The sequence below is a fragment of the Molossus molossus genome, unplaced genomic scaffold, assembly GCF_014108415.1.
Source record: "Molossus molossus isolate mMolMol1 unplaced genomic scaffold, mMolMol1.p scaffold_m16_p_22, whole genome shotgun sequence".
Classification (NCBI taxonomy): domain Eukaryota; kingdom Metazoa; phylum Chordata; class Mammalia; order Chiroptera; family Molossidae; genus Molossus; species Molossus molossus.
In genome coordinates, this window is record NW_023425358.1 from 23,083,965 (window position 1) to 23,105,247 (window position 21,283).

Genomic DNA, 21,283 nt, shown 5'->3' on the forward strand with positions numbered 1-21,283 from the left:
ATATGCTTGTTTAGTTCTGTTTATGAGGCTGGTTTTCCAGCCAGATTCTCGATGGTAATGAGCCTACATTGCTGATTGCTTCAGGGAGAGAAAAGGGAAGGGGTGGGGGTGGGGGTGGGGATCATGCTAAATAGGTTGGTTGAATAATTATGAACCCTGCTGAACTTTCGCATTTTCTGACTAATTGTGCGGCGCATGACACTTTCTGTGCGATGCCTGTTTTTTGTTGCCGAATGGGAACTTTTTCAAGTGGAGGCTGGACTGGGCCCTGGAGTCGCCCGTTCCAGCCGTGGCGCTGGTTTGAGTTATTTTGGGACCGGGGCCTGGGTTCAGCGCACTCCACTTAGAAAATGGAAAATAGGAGCTCATAGCTGGATGTGTCTGGGGAAGAGAAATCCTTGTAGATGGGGTGGGTGGCTGGATGGCTTCAGGATCCTACAGACCCGAGTCTGAGACGGGGCCCTGCCATGTACAAGCTGTGTGGCCTCCAGCAAGTTCCTAAGGGTAAAGAAGGCCAACCTCCCAGGATGGTTTTCAAGATCCAAGGAGGTCTGGGGTGTTTCTGCCTCAGCCAGGGGGCAGCTGTTACCAGTGCTGCATTGACACTTCCCAGCAGTGGCCAGTCCCTCACCCCCAGGTCACAGCTAAGCATGTGGGTGCCCAGGGGAAGGCCGGGTCAAAGGGGAGCTTGACGCCGGAGGTGTGTTTTGGAGCCCCGGCCCCTGTGTGTCTGGGCCCCGGGGAAACGGAAACACCTGCTGGTCAGAGCTCTTCCTGTGCAGGTAGCCTGGCCTGGCCAGGTGAGATGGGAAATAGTTAACTTCCTGTTCCAGGTACCGGTCAAGGGGACTTCAATGGCTTCCTGAACTGAAACCCTATGGTCAGGCCCTGGAGGCGTCTGGGGGTGGGCAGGGGCCTGCAGAAGGAGCAGAGGAAGAAAGGGTCCCTCCCCAGAGTGGGAGTCTTCAGGGGTGTGTGTCAGGATCTGCCCACACCCCTCCAAACTCCCTCTCTGGGGCTCAGACCCAGGCCCCAGCTGCACAGACCGCGGGCCGGTATGCGGGCCGATGGTGGGGTCCAGCCAGGCCTGATGGGGGTCCGCTTCTGTCTCCCGCTTGCTGGATGATCTTGGGCAAATCTTTTACCTCTCTGTGCTTGTTTTCTCCTTTATAAAATGAGAGAGAGAGAGAGAGAGAGAGAGAGAGAGAGAGACAACAACCAGACACCTCACAGGGGAGCAATATAATATAGTAATAATAATAATAGTAATAATAATAACAGAACGTAATTAACATAATGTGATAATGATATGTTGTACATATTATAGAATGTGGGCAGAGTGCTTTCCCACACGTGCAGCCTCCCTGACACCACTGGAGACAGGTGTTGTTATAGGTCCAGAAATCAAAGCTCCAGTCTAGGTCTTGCTCATGATATGTGGCCAGGCAAGGGAGGAACTGGGCTTAGAATCTGAGACATCTAGCTCTCTCGTAAACACCCGATGGCCTCACCCAGCTGAGGGACAGCTGAGAAGTCCTGCCCAGCGGGGGTAGCATCTGTATGCACTGAGGCAGGAGGGTGTGTCCGTGATAACAGCCCTCGTGGGAGAGCCAGCGGGCACTGCCTTGCTCCGTGCTGGCTGCTTGGGGACAGGACTTGAGCTCCCAGTTCCTAGTTCCAGAAAAGCCAGTGAAGATGGCTTCTGGGGCCACCTTGAAAGGCAAAGAGAGAAGATCCTCAGGTCTCCAAGGATCTTTTTAAACTTCTGACTATGTCACTTGGCTTCGCTTAAAACCGTTTCATGGCTCTCTAGAAAAATGTCCAAACTTTCTCACCTGCCTTTGTGGTCCTCCTGCTGACCTCTTAAGCTTCAGACTCTGCCCCTCCCTTGTCTTAACTCTAAAAAGGCTGCTGCTGGAACCTTCCCATATCTCATTTAACCCGATTCCTCTGCTTGGGAAGTCCTTTGACCCTGCTCTGGTTTTTAAACTCCTATTCTACCTACAAAACCCACCTCTAGAAACACTTCCCTATTCCTCCCTCCTAGCACAGTTATTTTATCCCTATAGTGCATAATGTAGTCCCTATAGTGTATAATAAAATACTATGTTTCCCAGATTGAGGGCTGGGGTTGGATCTTCCACTTTTTTTCAGAGTTCCCAGCCTGAGCCCCGGCAGGCAGTAGGCACTCAGTGTGTATTTATTCAATGGAAAAACGCAAGAGAGACCCCAAAAGATAACCAGGCATCATGCACAGAGAGTGAGGCTGGATGCCATTGCCTAGCAACTGGCAGCTATATGAGGGTCTCATCCTTTCTAACACTCTAGGCGGCTACTGTCTTCTGCCCCAGCAACAGCTGGGCCTTCCCTGAAGGCTGCAGCCCTGGGTGCTCCCTGGACAAATGCCAGCCTACACCTATTTATACCAGCACAGGGTGGGGCGGGAGGGGTGGAGATGCCCACCTCAGAGGCATCCCGTCTCTGAAAGGGAGGCTGGAGAGGCAAGCCGGGCTGATTTGCTAAGCAAACCTGATTTCTCTGGGATCATGTTTCTGCTCTTTACTTCCTGCATCCAAACTCAGAAGAAATAATAATGATAGTAATGGTAATAAGAGAGGCTACCATTTAGTGAATGCCTGCTCTCTGCCGCGCTCTGTGCCACTTTTATACATTGTTTCCAATCCTCCTACTCCACATTCTCCTGTCCAACGGGAAACGGAGGCTCGGGAGAAAGGATTTCATCCAAAGCCAAACCAGATCATAAGTGGTGAAGATAAGATTTGAGTCTGGGTATGTCATGCCAAACTTTATATCTTTTCCACCACGAATTCACGAGAGGGAGTCATTCTGGGGACACTCTACCCCAGGCATCAGGGGAAGTAGGTTCCTCTCCAGGCCTCCTAGGGGACTCTGCCTGCAAGAGAGGCTTGGTCTGTTGTGATTCTTTGAGTGTCTAAGCTCTACAGGGCCTAGGGTTAGCGGGGGGAAGGCTGAAGCTGTGTGTGTGTGTGTGTGTGTGTGTGTGTGTGCATGTGCTAGTCTCTCATGTTTGTGTGGTAAAGGGACACACAGAGATCAATACCAATAATCACATTAATATTAATAATGAGAACAATGGCAGTAGCGATAAAGGTAGCTACCCTTTCCTGGCATAGCATGGAATTAAGCTCGTTATCTGAACTATCACACGCAGGCGGAGCAGGCTGTGGTTAGGAGCCAGGCCCCAGTGTCGGGCGGGTTGGTTTGGAGTCCCAGCTCGGCCACGCTTTGACTTTGGAAAAGTCACTTGACCATTCTGAGCCTCCATGCCCTCATCTGTAAAATGGGTTCAGAGCCCTGACCTCATGGGGTTGCTGTGAGGATGAAATGGGAAAATGGGACCCTGATGTAAAACACTGAACCCAACACAGAGGCAGCCTTCAATACCCAATAGCCAGTGTGCAGACTCAGCCACTGTGGGCGTGTGTGCTGGAGGAGGGGCCTGGTGGGCCAGGATGAAGGTGAGTGTCTGGTGAGTGTTGTTTGTTTGGTGTTTTTGATGAGTGGGGGCTCACTAGTGGGGATCCCCTTCTGGACTGGAGCTGCTGGGCTCGTCCAGGTATGACAGGCTCTCAGCCCCAGGTAACCCCCTGGGGGACATCCCAGGAAGCTGGGAGCATCCCTCTTCCGTTCTTGGGCCCTAGTCCAGCTGTGTCTCCTCCTGCCCTGCCCAGGAGGCCCCCTCTGACTGGTGCAGGGGAAGAGAAAGGAGAAAGGCCCTGGGGCTCCTGCTGCTCCGGGCTCTGTGCCGGCAGGCGGGGACTTGGAATTCATCTGAGCGCTAGGGGGCAATGTGTCTGTTTCAAAGAAACTGGGCCCTTGCTGGAGGAGCGCACACACAGGCACACTCAGGAGCGCCCACACCACAGAGGCACACACACCAGCCTGCCCAGGGCACAGATGGGCACGAGCAGCGGCACTGGCTCTCACACACACACAGAAAACAGACACACGAACAGAGATGCAGGTGCACAAGGTATGAGGCAGCTGCACACACAGGGACAAACACAGACATACACACAGAAGCCCGGGGTTGGGGAACAGGCAGTGCTCCACCCTCAGGGACACTCACAGAGAGACCCAGAGACAGAGGAATGCACACACACACACAGGCATGTACATAAACATATGCACATGTCCTGCTACCCCCACACAGACGCAGACACAAATGCAGGCACAAGCCACATACTCACACAACATTTGTAGTGCTAAGGAGAGGTGACCCAGACACACAGCCTGAACAGGAACAGCCAGGCCCCACCATACACACCATCCTTTCAGACACTCACACACCTTGTAGACTGAACGCTTGGAAGCAGCCCCAGAAAAAACTCCCACACACCCATCCCTGGAGTGCACAGAATTATTCCACAGGAAACCTGCCCAGGTGTTCAGGGGACCCCCACCCAGAGCCCTGTGAAGTCATGCCTCAGCCCAGAGCACATCCCGACAGGGGTCTCCCCAGAATGATCTGTGGGCCATTCTTCCCACCGCCCTGGCCCATCCAGGGCCCTGGACAGGCCCAACTTTCCCGATTCCCTCCAGACACACACGGGACATAAGACTGTTCACATAGGTGCCCCTTAAGATACTCATAACCCAGAACCAACCACTCTGGACCAGGTATGTGACCAGGCGTCATGGGCTTTGCACAGGCCTTTGCCCACACAGGCAATCAGTTCCCCTACTGGTCCCCTTCCAGCCCAAGAGGCTTAGTGTCTCCCAGGTTCTGGCCTGGGGCCCGTGGGCAGGAAGGTGTCACTGGAGGCCTACCCAGGCCCTTATTTCTTTGTGCCTAAATCAGCCAAGCCTCACTCTTTTCTCAGTCTCTCACTTCCCTGTCACTTTGCTAAGTAATAATTTCCATGTCCAATTCCATTTCTTTTCTAGTTCTGAAACCTCTAAGCTATCAGCAAGAGGATAGTTCACATGAAAACTAATTACACAAAATCAATATTTAATCACAGACCAACAACCTGATCCTGCAGAAAAATCCTTTTAAAACTCCACCACCCTGTACAAATACTTCTTCTCGATGCTTATTTATGGACCCCATGTTTGGTAAGGGTAATTTTCATTTTTAATTTCAAAAGGAAAAAATATCTGTCGACATCCACAACAAGGAGGTCCCAAGAAGGACCTTGGAGCTGAGCTTGCTTCAACTCTCTGAGTTTTAAAGTTGCAGGTTTTTATTGTTTGTTTTTCATTTTTATTCTTCTTTGGGGGGTGGGGGTCATTTTCTACTGGAGCTCCTTGAGATGCCGTTTCCTGCAAACTCTCACACTAAGTTGAGCCCTTTCCCCAGCATTTCTGAAAATCCAGCATCTGTCTTCCCAGCAGCAACTCCGGGGAGCAATGAATCCGCCTGCACGAGGTGGTAACTTTTTAACTCCCTCCTGCGTTTGTGGAGTGCTTAATCTGAGGTTTTTAAATAAAAAGGGCTCAGGGGTTGGTTTTATTATAACGTTTATTTCATTTCAGATTTCATGCGTAATTTAGCAAACGCTAGACAGACTTAAGCGATAAACACTTTCTTTTGTGTGTGGGGGGGAAGGCATTTTTATACACCATGCTTAATTTTATTTAGACTTAATAGCGATATCAGGGGCACTTCAAAGAATTTTTTTTTTTTCTCCCCTCTCCTAAGAAGGCTGGTTGGCTCACAAAATTGCCTCGTGCTATTTTATAGCAAGGAAAATGAAAGTCCTCTCCCCCTTCCTTCCCTATACACACTTTAGGGAGGAAAATACACACAGGCAGGCACACAGAATAAACACCTCTTCTACCCTCCATCACCTCTAACTTTCAACTTCCAGTTGCAAGATAGATTTCAGCCTCAGTGGGGATCAGGAAGATCTAAACATTTTAACTAAGATTATTGGGATAAATATTTCATAAAGAGCAGGGCAGATATTAAATTACTCCTATTGATTTTAGTATCACAACCCAATTCCGTTCCTTGGCCTCTTCAGTTTAATTGATCTCTTAAGGAGGCCAACCTCGCGCCCACCGAGGGCCTGGGCCGTGGTCAGGGCGCCAGCAGTAGGATGCTCCGGCCGGATGGTGCGTCCTCTGCGCGCAGATCCTCCCTGGGCTTCTCGCTGCTTCGCTGCTCTGCGCTGGACTTAGCCGAAGTGTCTCCCATAAAGTGACCCAGTGGCCATGGCTCTTCCCGGCGTAAGCCAGCGACTGAGAACTGGGAACCCTAGACAGTGGGATCAGGAAACAATTGTGCATGACCTAGTAAGGGAGGATCGAGCAAAAGCCGGGCTCTCTGGAGGAGAACCCTAAAGTCGGGATTCCCAGTTTGCTTTCACCTCCAGAAAAATCCGAGGGCCAGTTAAAGTGGGCGCCACTAGTGAGCAGACAGCGGTTGAGAGCCAAGGGTTCGCCCTAGGCACAGTCGATACTTAGCGACTTTACGTGGCGAGTCCAGGAGCATTGCCTGGCGACCCCATTGTCTGAGCGTCCCGCACCGCTTACCGCCCACCTCCCCGCCCCCTGCTCACCCCGCAGGTCTCGCTTCAGTTGGGGGTGGGGAGTTGGTAACTGTGAGTAGGAAAGGGGGTGAACAAAGCCAAGCTCCGGCCATTCTAAGCCTGCGCCCTCTCCACCTCCATGCGCCAGGAGGCCAGGGCGCGCCCCTAGCTCACTGGCGCCGGACCCCCAAGCAAGACCGGCGCGGGGGACCCTGGAGTTGATGAGGAGCGGGTTCGTGGCGGGGCCTCAACAGCCAGAACCCAGGACCACCTTAAGAGCGAGCCCCGCCCCGGACCCGGAGCTTGGGCTGCGCTGATTGGTGCAAATGTAATGGCTGAAATTGATTGCTGAAATGCAAAACTTGTTGCTGCTTCTCTCGGCGCTGCGCGAGAGGCAGACACAGAGAGGGGAGCTGAGACCCTCGGAACGCCCCACGTAGAGGCCCCCCCGTTAGCCAGGAGAGCGGTGCGCGGACCCCCCAGAGCTGCCCCCGCCCCCCCATTCCGGGCTCCGAGAGCTCAGTGGGAACGCCTTAGCCGGCTCGCCCAGCGTGGTCCCCCAACCCGCGTACGCCCCCCTCCCCGGGTCCGAGGGGGACTTGCGAAGCACCTCGGCGCGGAGGCAGGGAACCCGAGCCTTGGAGAGATCCAACCCCTCGTTTTGCTGCTTGTCCACGCCTGGAACTGGGCGCGGAGACCCCAGCGAACTCAGAGACCGAACAGCGGAGGACCCAAGCGGCAGGCGGCGGACCTGGCCGCGAAGCGGCGCGCGGGGGTGCGGCGCGCCGGGGTGCAGCGCACCGGCCGCGGAGCAGGGGAACCGTGTCTGCCCCCAACCCTCGGCTCCAACCCCGGGTGATCGCCGCCTCCCCAGCCCCACTGCGCCCTCGGCTCGGGGGCCAGCACTGGTGATGTCGAGCGGAGTCTCCAGTCCTCCGACCCGCTGAAGAAACAGTAGCCGATTGCTCGGGGCCGACGGGGATTGTGCGAGCGGATCGTGCCTGACGGAGGCTCGAGCTACTGAGAGCGGGGACTCCGGGGGAGGGGGGAGGGACCGCTGTGTCCGTGCCCCGGCTCCAGCCACGGCTTTAAAGGGTCTCCCTGCCGGGCCCCTTAGCAGCTCCGCTACGGACTCCGAGAAGCTTCGGGCGGCGTCCCGGGGCTCCCCACCCGACCCAATCGGACTTAAGAAGGTGATCGCTCTGCTTTCCCTGCTTCCTTCCCGCCTCCTTACCCCCACTTAACTTTTTGTCTTCACTCGCCTGCAGCTCTGTTCCCTCCTCGAAAACCCACCCGCGGCTGTGCCAACCGCCTGGGGCATGGGCCCTCCAACACGGCTCCTGGAGGCCCCGCGGCGCCGCAAGATGTGAGAGGCCCGAGTGGGGCAGAGCCAAAGCTTCGGGAGAGGAGCTGATAGCCCCCAGCCTCCTCAGGCCAGGAGTGGTGGCGGTGTGCGCTGCACCCCCGCGGTGCTGAACGTCCCGGAGCGCCCAACCCGGGGCCGGAACGAGTAGCTGGCCCGAGACGCGCCGCGGAGAGCAGGCTGACATGCCCTATTGATTCCCCCACCCCCTGCCAAGTATGTTTGGGCTGGACCAATTCGAGCCCCAGATCAACAGCAGGAACGCTGGCCAGGGCGAGAGGAACTTTAACGAGGCCGGACTAAGCATGAACACCCACTTTAAGGCCCCGGCTTTCCATGCCGGGGGACCCCCTGGCCCCGTGGACCCTGCAATGAGCGCGCTGGGCGAGCCCCCGATCTTGGGCATGAACATGGAGCCTTACGGCTTCCACGCGCGCGGCCACTCGGAATTGCACGCGGGGGGGCTGCAGGCACAGCCGGTGCACGGGTTCTTTGGAGGCCAGCAGCCTCACCACGGCCACCCGGGAGGTCACCACCCCCACCAACATCACCCTCACTTTGGGGGCAACTTTGGTGGCCCGGACCCGGGGGCCTCGTGCCTGCACGGGGGTCGCCTGCTCGGCTACGGCGGCGCCGGCGGCGGCCTGGGCAGTCAGCCGCCCTTCGCCGAGGGTTATGATCACATGGCGGAGAGCCAGGGGCCTGAGAGCTTCGGTCCGCAACGACCCGGGAACCTCCCGGACTTTCACAGTTCAGGCGCCTCGGGCCACGCCGTGCCTGCGCCGTGCTTGCCGCTGGACCAGAGCCCTAACCGAGCCGCCTCCTTTCACGGCCTGCCTGCCTCCAGCGGCTCTGATTCCCACAGTCTGGAGAACCGGAGGGTGACGAACCAAGGAGCCGTCGACTCGCTGGAATACAATTACCCGGGCGAGGCGCCCTCGGGACATTTCGACTTGTTTTCGCCCTCCGATTCTGAGGGGCAGCTGCCTCATTATGCAGCGGGTCGCCAGGTTCCCGGGGGCTCTTTCCCGGGTGCCTCGGCCATGCCCAGAGCTGCAGGCATGGTGGGCTTGTCCAAAATGCACGCCCAGCAGCAGCAGCAGCAGCAGCAGCAGCAACAGCAGCAACAGCAGCAACAGCAGCAGCACGGCGTGTTCTTCGAGAGGTTCGGTGGGGCCCGTAAGATGCCCGTGGGCTTGGAGCCCGGAGTAGGCTCAAGGCATCCATTAATGCAGCCTCCCCAGCAGGCCCCGCCGCCCCCTCAGCCGCAGCCCCCGCCGCAGACTCAGCAACCTCAGCAGCCGCAGCAGCAGCAGCCTCCGCCGCCCGGGCTTCTGGTCCGACAAAATTCGTGTCCTCCTGCGCTCCCGCGGCCCCAGCAGGGCGAGGCGGGCACGCCCAGCGGCAGCCTGCAGGATGGGGGCCCCATGCTGCCCAGTCAACACGCGCAGTTCGAGTACCCCATCCACAGGCTGGAGAACCGGAGCATGCACCCTTATTCTGAGCCTGTGTTCAACATGCAGCATCCCCCTCCGCAGCAGGCGCCCAACCAGCGGCTGCAGCATTTCGACGCACCCCCCTACATGAATGTGGCCAAGAGGCCGCGCTTTGACTTCCCGGGCAGCGCGGGAGTGGACCGCTGCGCTTCGTGGAACGGCAGCATGCACAACGGCTCTCTGGACAACCACCTCTCGCCCTCCGCCTATTCGGGCCTACCCGGCGAGTTCACGCCGCCGGTGCCTGACAGCTTCCCCTCAGGGCCACCTCTGCAGCATCCCGCCCCGGACCACCAGTCCCTGCAGCAGCAGCAGCAGCAGCAGCAGCAACAGCAGCAGCAGCAGCAGCGTCAAAACGCGGCCCTCATGATTAAACAGATGGCGTCGCGGAATCAGCAGCAGCGGCTGCGCCAACCCAACCTGGCCCAGCTAGGCCACCCCGGGGACGTGGGCCAGGGTGGCCTGGTGCACGGCGGCCCGGTGGGCGGTTTGGCCCAGCCGAACTTCGAGCGCGAAAGCGGCAGCACGGGCGCGGGGCGCCTGGGCACCTTCGAGCAGCAGGCGCCGCACTTGGCGCAAGAGAGTGCCTGGTTCCCAAGTCCTCACCCGCCACCGGGTGACCTGCTGCCCCGCAGGATGGGCGGCTCGGGCCTGCCCACTGACTGCGGCCCGCACGACCCCGGGCTGGCGCCACCTCCTCCGCCCGGTGGCTCAGGGGTGCTGTTCCGGGGCCCTCTGCAGGAGCCGCTGAGGATGCCCGGAGAGGGCCACGTGCCCGCGCTGCCCTCCCCTGGCCTGCAATTCGGGGGTAGCCTGGCCGGCCTGGGCCAATTGCAGTCACCAGGGGCTGGAGTGGGGCTGCCTAGCGCTCCCTCGGAGCGTCGGCCCCCGCCTCCGGATTTCACGGCGCCCGCGCTCGGGGGCCAGCCTGGCTTCCCGTTTGGCGCAGCAAACCGGCAGGCCACGCCGCACAGCGGCCCAGGCGTGAACTCGCCCCCGAGCGCAGGCGGGGGCGGCGGCAGCACGGGCGGCGGCGGCGGCGGGGGCGCATACCCGCCGCAGCCTGATTTCCAGTCCAGCCAGCGCACCTCGGCCAGTAAACTGGGCGCGCTCTCGCTGGGCTCCTTCAACAAGCCCAGCTCCAAGGACAACCTGTTCGGCCAGAGCTGCCTGGCTGCGCTCTCCACCGCCTGCCAGAACATGATAGCCAGCCTCGGGGCCCCCAACCTCAACGTGACCTTCAACAAGAAGAACCCGCCTGAGGGGAAGAGGAAACTGAGCCAGAACGAGACCGATGGCGCGGCCGTCGCGGGCAACCCGGGCTCGGATTACTTCCCCGGAGGAACTGCTCCTGGGGCCCCAGGGCCCGGAGGCCCGTCGGGGACCAGTAGCAGTGGCTCCAAAACCTCGGGGCCTCCCAACCCTCCCGCCCAGGGGGACGGCACCAGCCTCTCCCCCAACTACACCCTGGAATCAACGTCGGGGAACGACGGCAAGCCGGTCCCCGGGGGCGGTGGCCGGGGACGGGGTCGCAGAAAAAGGGACAGTGGTCACGTGAGCCCCGGGACCTTCTTCGACAAGTACTCCGCAGCGCCGGACAGCGGGGGCGCGCCCGGGGTAAGCCCAGGGCAGCCACAAGCACCGGGCGCAGCCGTCGGGGGAAGCTCTACGGGTGAGGCACGCGGGGCACCCACGCCTCACGAGAAAGCGCTAACCTCACCGTCGTGGGGGAAGGGCGCCGAGTTGCTTCTGGGGGACCAGCCGGACCTCATGGCGTCCCTGGATGGCGGAGCCAAGTCGGACGGTAGTTCCCCACACGTGGGCGAGTTCGCCTCAGATGAGGTGAGCACAAGCTACGCCAATGAGGACGAGGTGTCATCCAGCTCTGACAACCCCCCTGCCCTGGCCAAAGCGAGTAGGAGCCCCATGGTGACAGGCTCGCCCAAACTCCCTCCCCGGGGGGTGGGCGCAGGGGAACACGGACCGAAGGCGCCCCCGCCCCCCCTTGGCCTAGGCATCATGTCTACCTCTACCTCGACCCCTGACAGCTACGGCAGCGGCGGGGGCGCTGGCCATCCGGGCACGCCTGGCCTGGAGCAGGTCCGGACCCCTACGAGCAGCAGCGGCGCACCCCCACCCGACGAGATTCACCCCCTGGAGATCCTCCAGGCCCAGATCCAGCTGCAGAGGCAGCAGTTCAGCATCTCGGAAGACCAGCCCCTGGGGATCAAGGGAGGCAAGAAGGGTGAGTGTGCTGTGGGGGTCTCAAGCGCGCAGAATGGAGACGGCGAGCTGGGCAGCTGCTGCTCCGAGGCTGTCAAGAGCGCCATGAGCACCATCGACCTGGACTCCCTGATGGCAGAGCACAGCGCCACCTGGTACATGCCGGCTGACAAGACCTTGGTGGACGGCACAGACGACGACAAGACGCTGGCGCCCTGGGAGAAGGCCAAACCCCAGAACCCCAACAGCAAAGAAGGTATATGCACTTGTTCTGGTCCCCTTCTTACCTCCTAGAGACTCGCCCCACCCCCACTGCAGGTCTTAGCCTGTGATGCCTTGCCGGCTCCATGACAGGGAGAGAGAGTCCTTTGGGATCAGGAGACCACAGGGCCTTCTTAATGCTCAGCTCAGAACTGGCTGGATACCTTTCCTTCTACTTACACCAAGGGCCCTGTGAGCCCGCTTTCCCTCCCCCCTTAGGTGCTGCCAGGTATATTCTAGTTCCACTGGGTGGTAAGAACTTAAGGGGCAGCCCTTTGGGGACTATTGTAGAGTCTCCGCCCTCTTAAAGTTTTAGCTGTGTTGCTGGATGCTCAGAGGTCTAAACCCCTTTCCTTTCATACTAAGACCCCTCATCACCCTCAGCCTTCAGGATGGCTCCACTTTTTAGGGATTGTGTGCCCTCTTCCTGGTAGGACACCTGGGAGATTATGTTAATACCTCCCCACCTTTTCCTAGTCAGCCAACCTCTAGCTCCAGCTCCCTTCCCAGTGCCAGCATCTTTAGAGAAAAAAAAAGTTCCCAGCTCTGGTGTCACAGCATCACTCAGAGGTAACGCCTAACTTGACATTTGTTCCTAATGATTAGATGTTTCGTCTCTTCTTAACTATTAGAGTTTCATTGAAAAACTGGATACCTGTAGAGGTTGTGGGAGGCAGGCAGCCTTTTCCAGCTGCATCTCCTTGACATTTGGTGGGGCTGGGGTGGGGTCTGCTTGGCAGAGGCCAGACCACTCAAGCAGGGCATCATTTGTGTGTGGAGAAATGGATATATATGCTTAAGACACAAAGGACCTGCGTTTGTCAATATCTCCCTGGCTTTGGTGACAGATGTCCGGTCCCAGCTCTCCTTTGCATTCAAAACACTCCCTCCCCATCAGGCCTGGAGGCTTTTAAGGTGGGTGGGGTGGGGGCTAGTCAGTGAACCACCATTGCAGTTAAAGTAACAGTTTTTAACCTAAAGAACACTGGGTTGCTGTAGATATCAATTTTATTTTAATGGGACCCTTTTTCATAGATAATGGCTTCTTAAAGTTAGGTAACATCATTTCTTCTTGTTCTTCTTGTTCTTGCTCTTCTTCTTCCTTCTCCTTCTCCTTCCTCTTCTTTTTCTGTACCTACCTTTTCTTTTAAGCCCTAGTTGAATCCCCTTGGTTGCAGCAGGCGAAATATTATTATGAAGCCAGGGACTGGTGATTTAAACCGTGTCTTTAAAAAATGCATCTCTTGATTCTTGCCCTCTCTTAGAGGGCTTTTCCTCCACCTTGGTTTTCCTAGTCCTCCCCACACCTTGCCATCTCTGGACCCTGGGATTAGGTGTGGGTAGGTGTTAGGAGTGTGGGATGGGCAGGAGGGGGCGGAGAAGTATGACAGGAGTTGGGTGGTTCAGAACTCGGGGCTTTGGGGCGCCGGGAGCTTTCCCGCGTAGGTTTTCTGATTCATGAATGCGGCCTTGCTGCCTTTCTCTTTGTTCGCCTACTGCCCAGCCCGGGATGCCGCTCTCTCATTTGAAGCCCGTGTTTAGCATGCACGGCAGACACTGGGCCAGCATCTGCATTCTCAGGCTTCTCCCAGCCAAGGCCGTAAATTGGTTAGTTTGGGACCCTCCGCTTCTTCTCCCCTTTGCTTCCCCCACTCCTTTTAAAAATGGAGTTAGACACAGCATTCTGCTCGCTCGACCCCCCCTCTCTTTTATTTTCTTGTACACAACATCTCGATCCCCACCGATCGATAGCTGGTTAGCACAAATCCCAGCCCCTGTCACTTCTACCTGGCTCGGCCTGGCTGCCCCTCCCCCTCCCCCTCTCTCGTCTCCCCAGTAATTAAGAACACATTGGCTAAAATGGGGTGAGAAAAGTTAAAAAAGAAAACCCGATTTAGTGAATTCGTAAAGAAAAACCAGTAGCACTTTGCCTGTGAGGCTTTTGAAAGATCTTAGGTGGAGAGGAATGGAGTGGGTTTAGTGAGTTATTTTTAAAGCTGTCCCACCACTCCCTTCCCAGTCCATCCAACGACTCTTCCTTTACAGAAAAACATAAATGAAAAGATGCAGGCTGTGAATGAAGAAATGTCATTAAAGAAATGTTTTATTTTGCTTGTTTCATTATCACAGTCAGAAGAGGGAAAATGCTTTTTTGGAAACAGATGCTAATCACTTTCGGGTTGATTTGCCCAGTAGAGCCAACGCAGCCCTCCGTGGCACCCAGGAGGACAGGAACTTCCTTACACCCACTTGACCTCCTTTGTTTTCCACTCTGTGATGTGGGAAGGACAGTTTCCTAGATAAAGCCCTGAATTGAGGTCACTTGCAGCTTCTGCAGCCTTGGGGCTGCTAGTTAAGGCTTTATAAGGTATTTGCATCTGATTGCTGCTCCCTTACTGGTAGTAAATAAGGATGATTAAACTTTTCATTATGATAACACCCTACAGTTCCATCTGCACATGTTGTATAAATAGGTACACAGAGCCTTCAACAGGCCCCCGAGTCCCCTGGCTGGAAATCAGAGTGAAGTGTGCCACTTTGAAATAGAGTTAAACACACACACACACACACTAAAGTAAAATGTTCTGCTTTTCTTTAAACACTTGCCTGCATGGTCCCATCAGCCATGAACCAGTGGGGCCCAGCAGCTTTGAAGAATACCTCCTAGTTCCAGCCCCAGCAAGCACTTTCTTTCACCCACCTCCGTTTCAGGCAAAGCTCATTTTTGTAATGATATTTTATTTTGTCACGCCGTAAAACACACCAGTACTAATGTGATTAAATATTAACACCGTTTCTGAAATTCTCCGCTCCGATGACAAAATACTAGTCGGTATTTAACAAAATGATCCGTGCTCTGGTTGGAGAGAGCGAGTAAGTCTTCAGAACAGCACACGCCGTGCAGCCACAGGGACGTGCCCAGATTGTCTTATGGGGTTTAGATGTCCTTCAGAGGGGAGGAAACTTGACGAGCAAGTTGTAGTTCTGGAAAAGTCTAGGCCAGCATGACATGTGATTATGATTTTTAACCAGGAAAGTGAGCCTGTCCAATTCCTGCTTCCCCTGACTTCTTAATCAACCCACCAAACAACTTTTATATAATGAAACTCCACATCTCATCGTGAGGTTCTTTTTGCACAAAGTTGGGGGTGGGGGAAGGGTGAGGTTGTGCAAAGGGAAAAAAAAAATACAGCCTGCGTTTGGGCCTAATCGGACATTTATTAAATCGGCGAAGATGACGTAAATTTGAAGTTAGTTTGCAAAATTGTCCACCTTTCTTTGTCATAGGTGTGTGGATATGGAGGGATGGCAAAACAGAGGAGAGAGAAGGAAAAATAATGATAGATTGTAGAAAAAGTAGGTTTCTCCCGGCTCTTGCCCCTTCCAGAACTTGAATTAACCATGTTTTGTTACAAGTTGATCCTTGCCAAACTTCCATTCTGTTGGTTGCTCCTGATCGTAAACTCTGCAGCAGTCTGTAAAAGCTCTCCCACACGCGTTGAAGCGGGAGAGGTCTCTGTATTTGTGCTGCGTGCAGTCTGCCCCTTTTGCAAGTATGACACTTACAGTGACGCGGGAGACATTTTTGAAATTTCACGCTTCCCGCAGTGTTCAGTCGGAACACAGTAAGCGGTGCTGAGAAATACTAGGCAGGCAGGATATGAACACCGAATTCTCTCAGACATGGGGCAGGCTGGCGGACGGAGGGGTCTCCTAGTGCTGTTTTTCGGAATTGTTTCCCCCACTCCCCACACCTTGGAGAGCATTCTAGGGCTTCACTCCAACTTGTCTGGGGAAGGAAGGAGCCTTGCATTCCTGTTTCCCTGTGAGATCGTCCAGCCAGGGTTGCATGCCTTCGTGTGACTTTTGCAGCCTCCGGAAGATGTAACCCAAAACTTCGCAGGTGTTAATCAGGGGTAATGTAAACAGGAGCCCCCTTTGTGCAGCTGACGTTAGGACCTGCCTGCTCCCTGGCTAGTCCGGGACATACTACTACTGTTCTTGGTGCTTGTTTAATATTTCATGGCTGTAATAAACCTGTCTTCTTTGCCCGCCTCCCAACATAAAACCCCAACCTAGCACACATCTGCAATTACGCATTTCTACTAAATATTAATAAAGGACAAGGGTGTTTTAAGGGGCTGAAGCTTATCGGTGTTGAACTTGTCATGGTTTCTACCACTGGATTTTTCTGGCTGTTTTGATTTTAAATAACCACGGCCTTCTAATATGTAATATATACTTACGTATTCTCCTCTATATAAATATATACAATTTTTGTAGATGAAGGGTTTTCCTCAAGGATAGGTTTCTTTAATATAAATTCATTTAGGTTTGTTGTGAGGCCCCTTCAGACCGGAAGTAAGAGACTGTTGAAATGTACTTCTATTTTATTGAGGTTTCTAGGAAAGGAGTGAGGCTTGGTTAATCTAATTTCTCTTTCTAGCAATGAAATTCTATGGTTCCTGATATGATTTTGTTTGCCTGACAGAGGTATTTAAATTTCCACAAAGAATCTTAATAGGTCCTGAAAATAGGCCTGCCCTTGCCAAGAAGTTACTTGATACTCCGTGCTGATATTAAATCTACATCTTTAATAAATATTCTGGGAGGACCAGGTAGAATTAGAGGAGAAAAATTCTTCCCACTCTGGAAGGACAAACCTGAGTGTAGATTCTTGGGATTGCACGGGCTCTCCCCACCCCACTGCAGCCTGGAAGACTTAGCAAAATCACCTTTCTCTCCACGTGAGTGACAGTAACTTCGGGTCGTGTTCTTTTCCCTGGGAGTGATCTCCTTTGCCCAAAATATTTAGAAGCTAAATACTCCTAGTAAAGGAATACTGTATTTACTTCTGTTTTGTTAATTTTATAGATTAAAATGCGATAGCTTCATGTAATAGGATCAAATGTTTTGGGAGTGTGTGAGGACAGTTAGGCCTCCCAAACACATTATGATATAAGAACACCAAACCCTCTCCTGCCAGAGGGGGCCAGGGTTTATTGGGGGCCCCTGTAACCAGCAGGCACACGTGAGAGCCTTTGCTTGCTGCCCCCATGCCTATTCCCCCCAAGTCTTCAGTCTGGAGGGGCAGGAATAGCCTCATTTCATCACTTTGCCTCCAGTCAGGATTTTGGCTTGCCCAGCGATGTGTTTGTTTTAGGACGGTGTCTATTTTTAGGCACGTCTTGGGCGGACAGATTTGAGTGTGGGTTTTGATTGCTAGTGGCTGAGATGTTGATATATACATGAGTGCGTGATTGAGAAGAGAGACATTTGGGGGAAAATTTTCAAGTTTCCTCATCTTCTCGCACACGCTGCAGCCAAACGAAGTGGTCTGGGGGCCGACTTGAAAGTGTGGCTGCGGCGGGTGTTGGGCCTGGGTCTGCCCTCCACAGTGAGAGCAGGGCCCCTCCCTCGCCCCACCCAGCCTACACGCGTATACATATGCATGGCCGAGGGATTTCCATAAAATCATCCGGTACTCCTCCACTTTGCCCTTAATCTACTTTCTGAAGACGAGCGAGGGGGCAAGAGCTAAACCGTCAGTCTCAATGGCCTGAACTGGCGGGTTCTGATGCTGCAAGGGACTGAATGAGTGCAAGTCCTATAAATAGAGGGAGGAATCTGAAGATCCTAATTATGAAATCTGGGCCTCCCAGCCCTCCCGGGCTGTGGGAGCCTCTGCCCTGGAGTATTTCGGTAGCTGACACGCATCGCCCCTCACGGGGTTTGTGCGTGAACGTGCACAGAGGTGTCTCTCTGGCTGAGTTCAGCTCACCCTCCTCTTTGGCGGGGAGAGGACTCATTGAATCAGTGCCCACCCTCCCAGCCCCTCCCCCCTCAGCTGTGGGAAATGGATGCTGCTTCTCACTAAGAGCAGTTCCTCTCCTTTACTGTAATCTTTTGGTACCAGCGACATGGCACGTTTTGTCCAGTGGGTCGCCCAGCACAGAGGTGGCCCCGATTATTTTCTGCCATCTTCCGAGCACGCGACAGTGCGAATCCAACACGCAACTCCACCCCTGGTAGTCCCTTTAGGGCGCGAGAGAGAAGGTGCCTGTCGGTGTGCACCTCGGGGGGCTGCAACGCCATCCTTACTTTGTGACCCGGTTGAAAAGCAGAGTTAAGTTTAATTCACTTGAGCAAGGAGGGACGTTTGAGAGACATCATTCTCACGGGGTGTAACCATCACAGGCTCGCTTTGTTCTCTGGCCTGCATTTTAATCAGCGGCCTCTGAGGTTTGGGAAGCTAATGGAGGGTCTGCTCCCAACACCGTGCTGGCCCAGAAGGGACAGGAGGTGGGGGGCGGTGGAGAAAATGCCACAGGTTTCTTCGCATTTTGAAATCCAAGGGGCTGTTTCTAACCTGTTCCTGATAGCTTCAGATTTTGGCCGTTCAAGTCCGTGTTGGATCGGCACCCCTGGTACCTACTAAGTAGGGGGTCCGTCATAGCCACAGCCTCCCAAACTCTCATTCTCTCTCTTGGCTGCGAAAGCCGGTAGGTTTTCATAATCCCTGCTTCCTTGAGAAGCTGGGTCTGAGAGAGAAGTTTATAGTGATTGTGCTCGTGTCCTTTCATGATTTTATACATCATTGTATGCGCCCAAATGCCCTTTAAACATAAAGGCAATTGAATTGAACAATTTGGGGGTCTGAGTGCGTTGACGATAACAAATTGGCTCTTTCTGAGTGTCCCGGAAGGAACATCATACATGGAACAGACTTGTTCAGAAGAGGGGGAAAACTCGCAATCAGCATCCCAACACTAACTCACGTTGTGGGGGGAGAGCAGGTTTTTATGTTCTGATCTTTAAAGCCAAGGGGTCCAGCGACATCAGCTTGCTCCACACCCCCTGGGCTGGTAGGACCCGCTGTGCGACTCCAAGCCTCCGTCTTCCTTCCCATCTTCGATCTCTCTGTGGAAGGTCTTAGTTCCCTAGGACATGTTTGACTCTGCGATTCCAGCCCTTCGAGTGAGCTCAGGTTTCTGGGTTGCCGTCTGACTTACTTGTACTAGTGTCCGGTTTGGGTGAAATGAGGTGTGTTGGATGGTGGTTTACAGAAGCAGGGAGACCCTGTGTGTCAAAGGCATATTTGGGGTTCATTGCCGTGGATTGTCTTTGGAAAGTTGAGTACTTTGAAGACGCTGGGTGTGTGTGTGTGTGTGTGCAGCTCTTGCTTTTATCCTGCATGTCTCAAAAACTGTTTCCGAGGTTGCTCAGAAATAGACAGCTTTCGGGAGAAATGGGGACTCACTGGGGTGCTGAGGCATTTCTCGGCCGTTCCCCTGCTCCGGTTCCAATGGCCTGTCTTGTGAGAACTACGTGGCTCAGAGATGCGTTCGTTTCTCAGAGTTTAAAATCAGTGTTCCCTTCTCATTGCTGATACATTTAAAGAGTGTCGGGGTACAGAGATTTCATTTGATCTTAAAACTTGGGTCAAAAATTTTGCTGGAGTGACACGGTCTCAGGCCCTTCTGATGCAGCTGGCTTTGCATGATGTGTCTGGGGAAGTTGTCTGCCCCAAGCTGAGGGCCCCAGTGTGGTGTTCCTGGCCATATTTGGGAGCTCCTGGAATGTTAGCTAGTGAACAGTTAATGAGTGACAGTTCATGAGTGAACCCCTCCACACACACACTTGCACACACATGCATGCAGACACACACACACACACACACACACACACACACTCCCTGTTTATCCAGTCATCCAGGGTAGGATGAGATGTCAAAAAGATATGACCCTTTTCAGTTACCGTGAAGCAGTATTTTCAGCCGCCCTTGGATCTTGGAACGCAAGCATTGTCGAATGATTGGCAACGACCACCGGGAATAAAATACTTCTGAGGGACCATCTTATGACTGGAGCGGGGGTGGGGGAGTTTGCAGAAAACATAGCCTGCTTTGAATCCGCCAGGGCCCAGCCTTGCAGAGAAAGTGAGGGTTGGTTGAGAATTCCTTGAGAAGTACGTGGGTTCTAGCCTGTCTGCGGGGTCTGTTGAAAAAGTTCTTGAAAAGGTTAGGGCCCAAGTCCTGACATGGACACTCCAGCCTCCTTTTCTATGAGCCAGAAACACCCCGGTTAGGAAGACTGGATGGAGATTGGGGCGTAGTTTATTTTTTTGAGGGGGGCGACAACAAAGGGGGGGAGGAGTGTGTCCATATGAGGGTCAGGAATGGAAAATAATTTATAAATGTGAAAGTCATTTATATAGCACCTCCGGGGGCGAGGCTGGGGGTGAGCGAATTGTTGAGGGGCCGATGTCGGCCATTGCAAAGGACAGAAAGTTCTTGGCCGAGCTCTCCCTGCTGGGCCTGGGGCTTCCACGTGACCACAGATGTTTTGGGGGGAAATAGATGTGAAAGACCCAGTCTGGGACTGCTGACCGCATCGCGGGTCTGTTAGCAATCAGGGCCCGTTTCTGTTTGGTTAGTGGCCGAGGCAGACCCACGGAGCAGGGGGGATGAAGGCCCAGATGGGCCCTGAGTGGGCTGAGCCCTGGTGACGTGCCTGGGGCTGACTTAGCCTTCAGATGAGCCAGCCCCACAGGCTTGCTGCAGACATCACGTTTCTCAGATGCACCCAGACTCTTCCATAAACGAGGGACGAAAGGGATGAGACAAGGAGTGATTCTCCCCTGGTGGAAGTGACCACCGAGGGTTCCCTGCCAGCCCTGAGCCTCCTCGGGGGTAATCTCGCCCTTCATGGGCCTGGCAGGCAGGTCCCACCGCCTTGAAGCGCAGGCAGTGCCCTCCTACACAATATACATCTTTTCATTTTTCTGAATGGAAGGCTGAGAGAACGAAAGTAAGTGACGAATCAGCAAGGAAAGATTCCCCCGACTTGAGATAAGCTAAGTGTGGAAAGGAGCCGGAGAAATTAGGGTCTCCTCTTGCCCCCCTTCAGAGGGACCCACCGTCCAGCCATCAGCAGCCCTTAATGCCTGTGTAGTGAGGCTTAATTGGCTCAAAACAAATTGAGCATTTTCATCCCCTGCGATGTAACTTTTAGTGGTGGTTTAGTATTTGAGGGGAGAGAGGCTGTGGACCAAAAGTTGGCTTTTTTAAACAGGAGCAATTTCACGATCCTTATGCCGTGACTATTTCTAAATTGTCTGGGCATAAAGCTTTGGATGCCTTTTGCTGGTTTCGGCTCTTATGCAGGCACGCATGCACACACCCACCCACACGCACGCACACACACACACACACACACACGCCTGAGGAGTCTTCATAAGAAATGAAAAAATTGAATGTTTTTTTTCCCCCTCTCTAAGAAGAAGCTTATCCCAAGTTTTGGCCCCATTCTGTTTTAAGTAGAAGCTTATTGATTTCATTGTGGTCAATTTTTGCCGAATTTGTAATCCTGTTAGGCCTCCGGGAGAGGCATGATTAATTTACTTGTATGTTTCACTATTTT

At 54.2% G+C, this 21,283-nt stretch overlaps 1 protein-coding gene across 1 annotated transcript in view; it reads left to right on the top strand.

Annotated features, from left to right (window-relative positions):
* The first annotated feature begins 7,710 nt into the window (after window positions 1-7,710).
* Window positions 7,711-21,283, top strand: part of MN1 (MN1 proto-oncogene, transcriptional regulator) — a 44,548-nt gene continuing 30,975 nt past the window's right edge. The window contains exon 1 of the mRNA XM_036276856.1: window positions 7,711-11,856. Coding sequence (XP_036132749.1) covers window positions 8,100-11,856 — 3,757 coding nt within the window. The 5' untranslated portion in view covers window positions 7,711-8,099. The remainder of the gene's footprint in view (window positions 11,857-21,283) is intronic.